A 15,263-nucleotide genomic window follows, 5' to 3' on the forward strand; every position below is an offset into this window, starting at 1 on the left:
GTCACACAGATAGTGGTGCTCACCGTTAAACTGAAGGGCGTTTTAGCTTCCCAGCCAACACTTCACTGTTAAACATCCACAACCAACCACTGGCTGACACTGCTACACTTTCACTGTGTCTTCAACTCCTTACTTTTTTTTTTTTTTTTTGCAGGAAGCGCTTATAGAGAATGTATGGATAATGGGACATGGGCGCTGAAGAGCAATTACTCCAATTGTGAACCCATTTTGGAGGAAAAGGTTAGTTCTGTTCCTTGTCAGATAACCGTCACAGATAAATGCTTGATACAGTCTCTTGACATCACACTAATGACACACAGGGGGAGCTGCCATCAGACACTACAAAGAAACTGTGCTGTTTTGTGTTTTGATTGCTTGGCGCTCAGTAAACTACAGTAAATTCCATGACATAGTGGAGTCAGATACGTTTAGCGATTGCTTCCCGTTGACAAAAGCATAAATGCTGTCTGTGTCCCTGCGAGGAAGGTCCGTTCACAGCGATGTATTGTGTTGAATGACTTTTGGCCTGATTACCTCACCTCACGTCTCCTGGTTATGCGTATTTTTGGGTCCTGCTCCACTTACTCAGATAATTTTAAGCCAAGACATCTGAAGTGTGTCAATGACATTTGCTTTCTCTCCTGTGTGGTTAAACAGAGAAGCCTAGAAGGAGAGAGAAAACACAGTTAATGAAGCAAGCTGGAGAAGATCCAGAAGCAGCCCAGTGTTGTTTTTGTTTTATTACATTTCCAAATGTTCTGAATATTTTTGTATTTTTTTTTTTTTAGCAATAATCCGCTTCAGGATTATTGAAAATATGTCAGTTTACATTATGTTACTGCAACCCAAGGGAAATATATTTTTTACTTTATAGGGTCATTAGGTCACACAGCAGTCTAAAAAACAAAGAACACAATGTCATCCCATCAAAGAATATGATACTAACTGACTGCTGATGTTAGTCTGGGGATAATCTGCATCTGTAAAGTAAAAGCTCGGCTTTAAATACACTCTGCATGCCACTGCCTTTTGATTGTTGTACTAAAGTGATACAGTCATGCCCTAACTGTCCAATTAGCTTCCTTTTAACGTATTCACATGCTTCTAACAGTTTTCTGTTATCCGGCTGTAACATAACTGACTCATGTGTTGTCTTTGCAGAGAAAATATCCAATGCATTATAAGATAGCGCTGATCATCAACTACTTGGGCCACTGTATCTCCGTGGGCGCTCTAGTTGTGGCCTTCATTCTCTTCTTGTGCTTAAGGCGAGTACAGAAATAGTTCCTACATATGAATATGTCCTGTGTGCATGAGACTGCTTAGAAGACAATCAGTGGAATTCATGTCATATCCTCAGACTGCTTATCATTAGCTCGCTTATGTCAGATAAATAGATAAATAGTGCTCAGCTCAGCTGGAGCACTCAGATGAAGAAAGTCTGTTTTTCCTGATTTTATTTATTTATTTATTTTTTTGTCCTTTTCGTGTCCTGGTTTAAATAAGTACAGACACACAGACGCACCGACATCTGTTAGGACTGAACAGAGAGAGAGAGAGAGAAAAAATCAAACTGCCTCAGCTGCTCTGTGTGCAAAAGTTTGATCCATGTGGGCTTCTGAAAGCAAATACCGATTTTTTTTCTAGGTTAAAGAACAGAATACTTGACATTCTGTTCTGACATTAAATTAAAATGTTTTCCCAATAGAAGGTTTTCAGTAGGACCTCCACCTGCACTAAAACTCGTACAAACACACTGTGCAAACATTTTAGTGTCTATTTAAAGCCTGGAGATCCATTGTATCTGCTTTTTTTAGCTGTGAAACTCGTCTGCTGAAGAAGTGTAGCCTTATTTCACACACGGCACATGATGTCCTTCGATGTTTTCCTCTGTATTAAAGTAATGTGCTGATTATATTCCGCACAGAAGAGTGCAAACACAAACTCCTAATAGCAAATTTGGGGCACTAATTGACTGGACCAAGAAGACTCCAGTTTCACAGACTGTCTGCATGCGCTGCAGGAGCCTCCTCCTGCAGTAGTGACTGACTGCCCAGAGATTGATGAACAGAATAAAAGCCAAAGAACTCGCAAACCGTCTCTGCAGTCTCACCCCACAAACACAACTCTAGCAATGTTCCAACATCATATTTCTAAATCTAATCTGCTGAATAAACGAATGCATGCAGTTCTGAAAGCGTCATTATAAAGCACCCCCCTTTATTTTTTTTGTTATAGGAGCATACGATGTCTTCGAAACATCATCCACTGGAATTTGATCACCACCTTCATACTGAGAAATATTATGTGGTTTTTGCTTCAGCTGATCGACCACAATATCCATGAGAGCAATGAGGTAACAGCACTTATATATCGTGTCCCGTGCATGTTAAGTATTGTTATTGTATTCATAACAAAGTCTGCAAAAATAGCCTTAATAAGCCTTTTTCTTTTTCAGCCTTGGTGTCGATTAATCACAACGATATACAACTACTTTGTGGTGACAAACTTTTTCTGGATGTTTGTTGAAGGATGCTACCTTCACACAGCCATCGTCATGACTTATTCAACTGATAAGCTGAGAAAGTGGGTCTTCCTCTTCATCGGTTGGTGTAAGTCCATTTATGTTAAGAGTGCACTGGTGAGGCTATAGAGGTTTAAGGTTTAAGAAAGAACATTGTTTGATTATATCAATTGTTACAGACTTTGGTTTCCCCCTCTGGTGGTTAAGAACAGTGGAAAACCAGTTAAATGAAAAAGTTTCCACAAAATACTTCTGTGTCACTTTGACGCTGTAGCTATGGAGACAACACAGAGCATATGCAGACCTCATGCAGATTGTAGCTGACATGCATCTCCCCAGAAATGTAACTACGTGCCACAGCAACGCAACTCAGACTGTGGTTGGTCCGATTGGTAGTAGCGCATTTCTGCTTTCGCGTTTCCAGCTGAACAACACGGCATCATCAGCATACAAGTAGACTTTTGCTTTTTTGTGCCCCTGCCACCGATATTGATGATTGATGAAAGTGGACCCAGTATAAGACCCTGGGGTACATATATAGACATTATGCACCATGCACCATGTTTGTTCAATCTGCTTTCACACACTGTAGGTGCTGGAGCCTATTCCATCTATTAGTCGAGGTACACCCAGGTTGCTAGTCGAACTTAGAAAGACAAACCATCATTCACACCTACAACCAATTTAGAGTCGTGCAAGTGTTTGGACTGTGGGAGAAAGCTGAAATACCTGGAGAAATCCCACGCAGGTATAAGGAAACACGCAAACTTCACACAGAAAGGCTCCAGCTGGCCAGTGTGTTTGTACACAGAACCCTTCTAGTTAGGAGGCGTTGGTGCAAACCATTATAGTGTGTGCGCCCGTGGCAGTTTCACACTTTCCACTGAAAAAAAAAGATCATTGTTGAATGCAAACTGATTAATAAAACCATTTATCACTGATTTCTTTACATACAGAAAAGCAGATTTGCACATCATCAAATAAAATTGATGGACCTGAGTTTCTAATCGTATTAACTATTTACTGTATTAAATAAAACCAGGTTGCAATTCAAAGTGAATATTTAGTTTGAGAATAAGAGCACTTCACCAGTGATTTCTGGTCGGAAAGTGAAGAGGAGGGGAAACCTTTCTTGTGCTTCAGGCTCAAGATAAGGCTTTGATTTAATGAGAACAGGGCTGAAGTGAAGTCTGGAAAATGTCATTTTATGGCGCTTACTTGCAGCATAAGAATGGGTTTGAATATGTAGCAGGTGCCCACATAAATAATCTATGCTCACCTTGGCTGATAAAGAAAGCATACTGTACTCTGCTCAGAGCAAACATCAGCATCTTCCAGCCAGGGGAATGCCCATGGAAACGTGTTTGCTTGCTTTACCCAGTGGATGTTTCTATGTTTATGCAATGGACTATGTGCTCTGCAGGAAGAAATGGCAGAAAACTGACACTTGACTGAATATACGCTAAAGTTATTCAACAGAGCTTAATTAATTCAGGAATAAAAGATGAATATTTAACATCAGAGCACGTGAGAAATAATAATGCAGATTGATAATGTGATGAGTGCTCGCATTAAAATATTAATTATGCACTACAGTTTATATCATGCATATGACTCTAATCTAATATTAATGCTTTAATGTGATTAAAATACTAAATACTGACAGCTTCTTTTACAATGATTAGATTATCTGTGTAGTCTCTGTTGAGGGTCAACTCATTAGTGCCAAAGACGTAAATTAGCCTCTGTTTAAATCCAGTATCAATTTACTCTGACACAGTGTCTTCAATGTTTACTTTAACTAATGCACATCCTCATTAAGAGTGCAGTAATATTATTTCTGTTTTATTGCTGCAGGTACATTCTTAAAATGCTGAGCAAAAAGATACAACTGTGCCACTGAACGTCATGAGAGATTTTTATTTAGACTTCATTTGGGAGGGGGATTACAACGCCTGGCATTAGGTGGGACCAGATTATTTTGAGGCCAACATTCTTCTCAGCTCCAATTGATAGTTTAATGATAATTTAATTTAATTTAATTAGTTAATTTCACAGATCATTTTAGATCTCCGAAACCACAGTCACAATGAAACAAGGGTTTTTAGATTAACACCTGATTCTGTTGTTCTACTTTATATTAGAAAATGTAGCCACACTTAGTGTTTTCTTGTCCGAGTGTTGGCGCACATGCTGTAGACACGTTACAGTAATTTATCAGATTATTGTTGGTCTTTATTCAGCTCGTCTCAGAAAGATGGATAATGATGTCTCTTAGCAAGCACTCAAAATCTATAACAGTATTCATGCAGGGCAAATCTTTCTTATTGTCACATTTGAAACATATTATTTACCTTGACGACCCACGCAATAAATGCTTTTTCTAGACACGTACAGTACATGTTAATCCATCACGTGTCTGCTGTTCCCCAGTGATGTATTGTATGACTCATAGCATAGACTGTATAAATATGGACAACGCGTCACCTCTTCCTTTCACTGGCCAAACTGATGGTATTTTTTCCGGGGATCCCGTCAGTGCCATCTTCCGACTCTGGAGCCAGAGTCTGCACAGTTGCGGAGCCATGACATCCACATTTAGCCAGACTCACTTGAGTTTTCTGCTCTACCTCCGCCAGTTAAAAGGAAATATTGCGCTGCACTTGAACCATCCTTGAAAAACTATAATTTTATGTGTGTTTTAGTGTTTTAGTTTGGCCCAAGTCCCAATCACTAACATGGAGGAGGTGGAGCTTATGACCTATACTGCAGCCAGCCACCAGGGGGAGCTCTACTTGCTTTGGTTTCACTTTTGAGAAGAAGTTCCGCCGTCCATCTTTATACTGTCTGTGCTCTGACTCCTCTTCATCACTGTATGCTCACTTACATGACTCCCTTTCCTTATCCCAGGTATTCCATGTCCTATAATTGTGGCCTGGGCCATTGGAAAGCTGTATTATGAAAATGAACAGTAAGTATCCCAACAATAATTCGTTAAATGTCGTCATGCTTCTTTTTTTTCAGTTTCACGACACCTTCTTTCTGTTTTTTTCATTCTTTTTCTTTCAACAGATGTTGGTTTGGTAAAGAACCTGGAAAATATATGGACTACATTTACCAGGGACCAGTTATTCTTGTGCTTCTGGTGAGCAAATATCGTCATTGCACTGCACATCAATACCCACTAATTACATGTAACACCACAGCACACTAACATGAGATCTATCACTAAAGACAACCTGGAGGTGTAAACTAATGAAAAAAGGTGCTCCAGAGTGTTTTTTATAATCAAAGTCATTTCCGTGCAGCATTTATCTCCCTAATGGGACTCGAGAAAATACTAAATTGTATTCATGGAAATGCGGGGGTTAATGTGCGGGCCCTAGCATGTGGCATTACAGTGGCCACTTAGTGTGTTCCTCTTACAGCATCTTGTTAATATGTAGGATGTGTGGGTTGTCCTCCTCTCCTTCAGTTCAGCATTTCTGGAGCTGTCTGCTCACCACAGATAATCATTGTCTCTGTGTTTCAGGCTAAGAAATTAGCATGGGGTTCAAAACTAATTATGTCTTATTTTTCCAGATAAACTTTGTTTTCCTCTTCAACATAGTAAGAATACTCATGACCAAGCTAAGAGCTTCAACCACGTCTGAAACAATACAGTACAGGTAAGTTCATTCTGTACATACAAGAGTGGAATGGCAGTAGAAATGGCACTCTCTAAAGAGATCATGCATTTTGTTTCATCCTGCAAAGCAATGCCAGACCCATTTTTAACCTTTATAAAATGTGCTGGCTGTGTCTGAGTACTGCCTGAACCAGTGTTAATGGCTACAAAATCAAATCAGCGCCAGGTAATGATGGAAATCAGCAGTTAATTAGAAATGGTTGTTATTTTGTCGTGCATTGCAATTATTGTGCCAAATTAAAAAACAGCGTATCACGCCGAAATCAGCGAACGCATTCCTCTGCTCCGACTCACCAAAACACTCGGATCAAATAAATAATTTTTTAATCAGAGCAATAGCCAGGAGATGTATTTTTTTTTTTCTGTTTGTTGTAATATGTTACCTTCGACACTTCTAGCATTGCAATCAAAAGAGAAGTGCAATTTTTCCCAAACAGCCGGTGGCAAACGTTGGGTTTTGGATTTATAGATGCTGTTCAAAGGACCTGGATTAGATGTGCCTGTGAAAGTGTCATAACGAATACCCTTTCCAGATTGGAGCCAAGGTAGTTACCATAGTCCAGGCAGGCGTGCGCGATCAGGACAAGCCAACAAAACAATCTCACCCTGTGAAAATAAATGAAAAAAGCCCATCCCCGAATGGCTGCATTTTGCCTTGTTGTTGTAGTTGTTGTTGTTGTAACAATAGCCATAAACTCATTTAAACTTATTAAAAATCAAGAGTCATACTCTTCTTTCCACCCCATGACAGTTTTCCCTGGTTGGGACTGGGGGATAGCAAATGAACGTCTTGCCCCCCCTCCATGCAGGATATTTAGCTTGGTCCCAACAGTAACCATCAGAGGTGAAAACCCTCTCATGTGTCTTATCGTCTGCGATAAAACTTGATAAGTGAGCAACGGCAGCGTCCTGGAGGCGAGGGCTGGTCAGGTGCAGCCCGGCTTCTTGTTGTTTACGTTGTGCATCTGATCGCTAAGAAATGGTCGGCCTGTTTTCTCGTCTGCCGATGCTGCGTCAAGTGTATTTTTCTCCTTCGGGGATTATGTGGCGCGCATGCCAAGTGTTTGCAGTGCCACCGCTCAGACAACTTCAGTTCAGCCTTTTGAGGCTAGAGTTGGATTTATGGCTTTTGCTGTTGAGCCATGAAGATTGAAGGGAGTGGAAGACTGGAGGGGGGAGGGGGGTTTAGACGCACATACATTTTTTGTGACTTAAAAACGCTTTCGGTTCAGCAGGATTTGCATGAACAACAGACAAACAGCAGGAAGGATTTATTTGTCGTCTAAAAGCTGTTTATCTGTCCTGAGTTCATTTGTGACCTAACAGAGGAAAACTATCAGAATGAGAAAACCCTTCAGACCAAGGCTCTGCTGAAGATGAAACACCTGTAATATGCTGACATGTTCCAGGACTGTTAAAATATATCCTCACACATAGCAGCTTAGGACTAATTCAGGGAATAGTACAAATGTTAATTAGCTAGACTAAAGAAGCTCTGGTACATAAGAGCAAACTCTGCCTTTAAAGAAGTTACACTGGCCTCACATGATATGTTGTAACCAGCTTATTTTTACATATACACCTCTGTGTTTAGAGCCTTTCGCTTTTACATGATTTTAATATATGCCTGCAAGACTTTTCCATAAATTTAAACATTTCAAGATTCAAGACTGCACTACATATTAAATAGAGTTTATAGCATGATGTTGTTCAACCAAGAAAAAAAGTTCTAAAATCAAGGACTTAAAAATAGTAAAAATAATAGTAAATAATATAAAATATTAGAATGTACAGTTTGCAATATCCCATCTTGCAAAGCCATTGTCTTGTGTTTGCTTCGTATGGTAATGCCGTGGTAGGTGTGATTTTATCTTATTTCTTGTATATATATGTATATATATATATATCCCACTCTGACTAACACCAAGTCACACAGTCACACATTCCCCAGCTTCTGCATGGATGATATTCAGCCTCCCGTGTTTGTAATTTTTATAAACTCGGCTGCGGCTGACGCTCTCTCCCTGTCTTCACAGGAAAGCCGTGAAAGCAACACTTGTCTTGCTACCTCTGCTGGGCATCACCTACATGCTCTTCTTTGTGAATCCGGGGGAGGACGACATCTCACAAATTGTTTTCATCTATTTCAACTCCTTTCTACAGTCCTTTCAGGTGAGAATTCTAACACATTGCGACAGTGGCCAACGCTCCAAAACCCCCACACACACGGCAGCCCGCCAAGTTAACAATGCGAATCACGGATTTCTGAATGCATCCTCATGGGAAGTTGTATCTTTGAAACAGACTTTTTCGGGGTGGCGAGCAGCCTTGTGGTTGGAAGATGATCTGAAGCAGCACCATGGCTGCGCTTGAATGCAGCACGGCCTTCCCTGCCTCACGTTCATGTTCTCGGCTGTCGGGAATAACGCGGCCATGTGGGCATGATTTCTGCTCTGTGGCCACTTTTTCTTTTTTTTCTTTTAATCTTTCTATCTTTTCTGCTTAACATGTAGGACTGAGTGGGAGTAAAAGGGGGATTTAAACAGAGCTTCTTTAATAGGAAGAGTATATTTATCTTAGATTAGTATGACGCACTGAAATTATTTTACCATTTCTTCCTATTGCTGCACCGCTGGCATTTTTTTTTGTGTCTTATTAAAGGGTCATTACACAATGCAGATGCATTTTCTGCTTCTAATACTGGTGTGTTTTGTTCTGCAGGGCTTCTTTGTGTCAGTTTTTTACTGCTTTCTAAATGGAGAGGTGAGTCACTGGAGTTTGGTGAATGACTGTCAGTGTTTATTACTTGATTTAAAGTGTCTGACATATGATCTTAATAAAACCTCAAATTGAGTTCCTTAATTTGTTTAATGGTGTTTTTATAACAAACCTCCTTGTTAGAGTTTTTCCTCATTTCAGTCAGAATGTTAAAAAGACATCCCATTCAGTCGGCGAAGCCGTAGCAAAGGATGAAGGTCTCCAAATGAGATGAAAACCCTTCATTGAGCTCTATCATTTCCATGTGATTAAAATAAAAGCAATCTGACAGAATACCAGCTGTTTGAAAGTCATTACAGTCATTATAAGAATTACATGTTTGTCGGTAATAGCGAAAAATGAAGGACACCTAGCTGCTCTCTCCCAATGCTGGAGTAATTGCGACTCGGAGGTGGACAATTGGTTCTTTTGATGAGGCACTGCGTGGAATTTAAATCACCCTTCTTGTAGGAACGTTAAATGAAATCCAAGCACCGGCGATAGCGACACAACGTGACATTAAGGGCGACGTTTTGTTGATTCACATGCTCACTAACATTAGCTCTTGTTTGCTTTCTCCTCCCGTCCGACATTTGAGAAGTCAGCGGTTCTTTTGGAGTCACTTAATGCTCATCTTTTCTCTCCCCGTTCTATCCTTGTGGCTTGTCAAATTTATAAAGCGATAGAAAATGACAGAAAAATAACCTTTTTTTTATTTTTTTTTCCCCCAATCTGTCATTTCTTCTTTATATGAAATTATGAGATTTTGTCGCTAGTACACATCCTAAGCTCTGATCGCCCACCCTCGTAATTATACCCCAACCCCAATGTTTTCGAGTGAAACGAGCAAAACAGAGAAATGTTGCTAGTGTATTGACAGGACGAACTCTCTATCTGAACATACTGTCAGCAATGCTGCAGCTCAGTCTGGACTGGGAAATATTAGGTGTCATTGTCTGTATCTGTCTTTTTTTGTGTGAGTCATGTTTTGAAGTTTCCTGTTTTATTTTGTCAAGTTTCTTAGTTTCCTGTCTGTCGTGTCTCCTTGCGCTTTGTCACGTCTGCCTGTGTCATGTTTTGTGTTTCTTGTTTTATTTTGTCAAGTTTCTTAGTTTCCTGTTTGTCGTGTCTCCTTGTGCTTTGTCATGTCTGTGTCATGTGTTCTGTTTCCTGTTTTATTTTCTTAAGTTCTGGATTTCCTGTCTTGTGCCACCTTTTCCCTTGATTGCTTATTGGTCTCACCTGTGTTGATTTTCCTCATGCGTCTCACCTGTGTCTTGTCAGCCCTCTTGTGTATATATAGCCCTGCCTTTGCTCCTTAACACGTCATTTAATGTCTCTGCCACGTTCCTTGTTTTCCATGCCATGTTGAGGATTTTTGTATTTTCCTGTCTTGCTCAGCAATTTCTGTTAATTATTCAATACTTTTTGTTGAACTCCTGGTCTCAAAATCAGTCCTGCATCTGGGTCCTCACCTCTACAACTCCCATCCTACCCTGACATTAGGCAGTCTCTGTGTTTTGGGTTATGCATCAATCAACTCATGGCCTCAGAGTTGAGAGTAGTTCAACTTGGCGCCCGCTACAGTTGAGATGAATCAAAATGAAACTCTTTTCTCTTGTCACCACATCACTGCTAGTCTCTCTCTTGTGTGTATCAACAAAAAAAAGCTAATAACATTGCTGCTTTTGAGAATCTTTTCCGCCATTTTGTTTTCGACAAAATGACACTGGACATAAATGTCTTTTGTTATTCATTTTGTCTTTTGAGTTACAAAACTTGCTCACATTTCTCAGAGGAAGCCTTTACCCGCTGATTTGGGGGGAGGGCTGATAACAGAGGTGTTTGGAGTTGCAACCACAAGCAAACCACATAATGAAATAAATGGCCTTGCCTCCTGGTAGTTCGTCACCAAGCTTTTCATAATCTTTCACGCCGTGCGTTCGTTTAATCGATACAGGCAGTGGTCATTAATTCGAATACTGAAATTACTGAGTCATTAGTTCACACGTGACTCGAAAGAGAAAAACAGTGCGTCCGTGGGTGGGTGGAATAGCAGCTGGAAGTCTGAGAGGCACAGAAAATTAGGACAAGTCGCATTGTTCAAAGACACAGAATGTCTAAACACAAGGTTGAGAGTACTACCTTCTTTATAGATTAAGAGTGAAAAGCATTAAGAAATTTTAGAAAAATGAAACCATTAAAACCCCACAGATTAAATAAATTAAATAAAATGTCCAAGAATCAAAGATGGGCACTTATTTCACTTAGAGGTGGTCAGTAAATGAAGACGCAGTATAACTGAACCTAAAACACTGATGATGACAGCCACTCAAGGGGTAGAACTGCCCGCAAAAAATCAAGACAAATTATTATAATTATTTTGTGCAAAACTAAGAGTCTTATATATATATATATATTTCTTGTAGATTTGTACACATGCAAATTTTGTATATGTTGCTTACAATATTATGTTATTTTATTTATTGTTTTATTACTAGAGATCGACATATCAGGCTGATATTGGCGCACACACACACACACACACACACATATACATATATGATTTATTTATTTTTTCTTCCCTGCCAAGATTTACAGACAGGCGCCTCCACAGGTAGCCCTGTGCTTGAGACGTGCAGCCCATACATTGACCCCCCCCCCCACTAGCAGAGTGAGAGCAGCTGGAGGCTTGAAAATGCTCTACTCGTAGGCATAAAAAAAGAGTTGAAAAAACCAACAAACATGTTACTTTATTTTTTTTCTTTTAAGCCAATAGTGCAGGTTGTCAGTCAACCACTGTCCACAGTTTGGAGCTGTTGTGCTGTTGTTAAGCTTTTGGTAGAAATATGTGTTGATGTTAAAGCCAAAGAGTGAGACTAATGCTGCCTGACCCTTGATTTGCTCCTGCTAGTGCTCTACCCCTTTTTTTACCTTTGGTTTTTGTTAAATTAAATTGAAATTTGTAACATTTGTTACCATTGTGTCATTCTTATCATGTAAATGGACGGAGAAAAACTAGTATCGGCTCCAAATATTGGCTCAGAAAAATCGGCAGATCGTATTGTCGATTTTTCTGAGCCAATATTGACCGTCGTCGGCCAGTGCTGTTGTAAAACAAAACAAAACAAAAAAATGGTATCAGCCCTAAAAAATACATATCAATTGATCTGTAATTATTATTATTAAGGTTTTAACTATCTTACACCTGTTTTTTTTTTTGCAACTAAGCTACTGTGACCAAGCAGTTTCCCTTGTGGATCACTAAAATCTATCTAAGTCTAAAGAGTGGTATTGGGCTATACATTTAGATGAGACTGCTACCCAAATAGTTGCGCTTCTCTCTTTTTTTGTAGTAGTACTACCACTACTTATCATCTGCTTTTTAGGTACGCTCTGCAGTGAGGAAACGGTGGCACCGCTGGCAGGACAACCACGCCCTTCGAGTGCGAGTGGCCCGAGCCATGTCCATCCCGACGTCTCCCACCAGGATCAGCTTCCACAGCATCAAACAGACCACAGCTGTGTGACCCGGGGCCGGCGGAGGGGAGGGGGGGCAGCGGCAAACATGTAATATCCACTACAGCCTCTAAAAGGGAACGGACTTAATCTTTTTATCCAGTACAGACAATGAAGCGACTCACAGAGCCAACCAGAGGACGCCCGGTGCGACTGAAGATCCGGGCAGATTCGTAGACTAAGATTTGGGCTTTTCTGAAGATTAGAGTATTTAAAGGGACATGTTCATCGTCATCTTATCACCTCATAGCGAGTCTTATCTAAATAATCTTGCAGTGTTCTTATCGCTGTCATCGTCTGTTTAGTGGTGCAGCGAGATAATCCCACAGGATTTGCAACAGGATATATAGGCTATAACAGCTCATCCACTTATCTGCATGCTACTTGTTACTCTGAAGTAGGGTAACAAGAAATACTTGAGATTTGATGGACACTCCAGTGCAGAAATAGACGTTTTTCTTTATAAAATAAAAAAAAAAAGCCCTTTGAGGAAACTCTTCTCTCATCAAGAGCTTTTTTTTTTTTTTTTTGCCAGATAGGAAAGATGGAATAAGAGAGTTCATCTGAATTAAATATCAAAAAAAGAGCACGGACTAATAAATAGGGCACAAGATCTGATGGAGTCACCTCTCTCAGGAGTGGAGAGGGACTGACCATATTTAATGAGGAGTTTAAATTCACAAAGACGAAACCAGTAATTTGCTCCGGCCACTGCCAGATGTCTGTTTCACGCAAACCAGCCGTTACAGAAGAGCCTTTATAATCTGTCTTCAGAGGAGCCCCGTTTCTTATTCTTCGTCTCTGCGTTGTTTTGTGTACAATCTTTGTAGAGTTTTATATATTATTTGTCATACTATACTGTAGGAAACATTGTTAAAATGCTTGTTCCGAAGGTTTGCCTCCTCTCCGTTCCTGCTATGTATTACCGCCTCTATTTTTAAACGCCACCTTTGTGAGACGTCTCTTTTTTGAGAAGCAGGGAGGCAACATAAAGACCGATTTATTGTGGTATGAGTATGAACTCCCTAAGGCTCATAGAAGAGGAGTCACAATTTCAAGTTCTCTTCCAAACGAGTTCAGATTATATATATTATTTTATGACCTGAAAGTGAGCCCTAGTGTATGTACCACATATACATACACGCATGCAAATGCGTGGCTCTCTCGCTCAGGCGCAGCGGAAGAAGATTAAATTCTTTTGGCTTTGTGAAATCCCTTGCAGCTTTTTTCGTAATCAGTGTCACAACTAATCTTCGGGTTCAAAGGAGAAGCCTGGTGAAGTGAGAACCAGTCGCTTCCCCAAACACTTGCCCAGTCAGGTCAGCGCGCTCCCTGCCCGACGTAACAGAAGCAAGCATGTGTCTGGCTTTAGTAGCGCTGAAGGATGAAGATAAAAGGAAGTATTTGCTTTGAAAAGGATTATGAAGATAATCACGAGTCTGACTTCACCTTGAAGGCTCCCGTTTTGATGCAGATGATCCTCTGTGCGTCTCAACTTTAATAATATATTCTATTATTAATATTTATATATGATTAAGAATGTTAAAAGGGGATTTTTTTGGGGGGGATGCACTCATTCACTTTGTTGTAGAGATGGCAAAATCAATACTACACCCAAATAACCTAAATCTGGTTAACCAGGAATCCGCATTTCTTGTTTGTGTTCTGTTTGTACAAAACAAAACACTTTACATAATGCGTTAATTATGTTGGTGAGTCACAAAACTGACTATTTTTATTGAATTTTAGGTGGTTTTGCATTTATTTATTTATTTGTTTGTTTGTTTGTTTATAGTTTGGTTTATTAGAGTTCAGGCTGAATTGACCGGGACAGTGATTACATGTGTTTGCGTGGGTTGTATAGAACATGAAATATTCCATTGCCTCTTGATGTAAAATGTACATTTTTGTATTTTGTAAACGTTACATTACTTACATTGCGGAAGACCAACGTGCTGCCTGCCTGGACCGACGCTAGCGGGGGTGCACTGAAAGTTAATCACCCGAAGCAAAACTTTGGATGTAAATATGTTCGACTGCATTTCTGCGGCGTCACAACTCCGACCAACGTTGCGCGCACAAAGTACTGCTTTGAACTGTGGTAGTGAAATATTTTCATACAGATGTTTGAAGAAAAGGAAACTCATTACTACTTCAGACTCACCAAAGAGATGGACCATGTTTACCAACTTGTAGTTTTTGTTTTTCTTCTTTTTTACATCTATACATTTCTATTGTTGCCGCTGGACTTTATAGATCGAATCCCGTTGACTTTTTTTGTACATCGGTTACTGGACATGTAGTGTATGTTGGACAGTGTGATGTCAGGTCGGCTGGTTTTATGTAAACCTCTTCGTTCAACCACCCATGATGCCTTACAAACAAAAAGAAATGCATTCTTTTGTGTGTGAAAAGAAAGCTGTTGTCTCGATAAATGTGTCATTGTGTTACTGTGATACACTCGTACACGTGGAGGATAAAAATATTGAATTGAATTAAAATGATACTCTTTCATTTTTTCTCTTTGACTCTTAGTATTAACTCTGCATGTGAGGGTTTATGTGCATTGAGACCATTCATTTACTAGTTGTCTCTTTTGTCGTCAGGGCAGCACTGCATGCAAAAAAAACAACAAAAAGCAGTCGTGTCATGACTCAACCAAATCAGTATTCTTATGGCAGAACGGATGAGTGCAGTGTCACGGGTCCCGTGTTGTTATTTTCTGACATGTAAATGTAGTTTTCAGACGTCGGAGGGAGGATGCCCTGAGAGAAC

General features: G+C 39.9%; 1 protein-coding gene across 1 annotated transcript in view; it reads left to right on the forward strand.

Moving 5' to 3' along the window:
• LOC125010122 (corticotropin-releasing factor receptor 2) overlaps positions 1 to 15,002 on the forward strand; it is a 35,655-nt gene extending 20,653 nt beyond the window's left edge. The window contains exons 3-12 of the mRNA XM_047588494.1: positions 155 to 240; positions 1,162 to 1,268; positions 2,239 to 2,356; positions 2,459 to 2,612; positions 5,435 to 5,495; positions 5,597 to 5,669; positions 6,107 to 6,192; positions 8,249 to 8,384; positions 8,934 to 8,975; positions 12,359 to 15,002. Coding sequence (XP_047444450.1) covers positions 155 to 240; positions 1,162 to 1,268; positions 2,239 to 2,356; positions 2,459 to 2,612; positions 5,435 to 5,495; positions 5,597 to 5,669; positions 6,107 to 6,192; positions 8,249 to 8,384; positions 8,934 to 8,975; positions 12,359 to 12,499 — 1,004 coding nt within the window. The 3' untranslated portion in view covers positions 12,500 to 15,002. The remainder of the gene's footprint in view (positions 1 to 154; positions 241 to 1,161; positions 1,269 to 2,238; positions 2,357 to 2,458; positions 2,613 to 5,434; positions 5,496 to 5,596; positions 5,670 to 6,106; positions 6,193 to 8,248; positions 8,385 to 8,933; positions 8,976 to 12,358) is intronic.
• Positions 15,003 to 15,263: the final 261 nt, after the last annotated feature.

The sequence above is a fragment of the Mugil cephalus genome, chromosome 7 (genome assembly GCF_022458985.1).
Source record: "Mugil cephalus isolate CIBA_MC_2020 chromosome 7, CIBA_Mcephalus_1.1, whole genome shotgun sequence".
In the NCBI taxonomy this organism is placed as follows: Eukaryota; Metazoa; Chordata; class Actinopteri; order Mugiliformes; family Mugilidae; genus Mugil; species Mugil cephalus.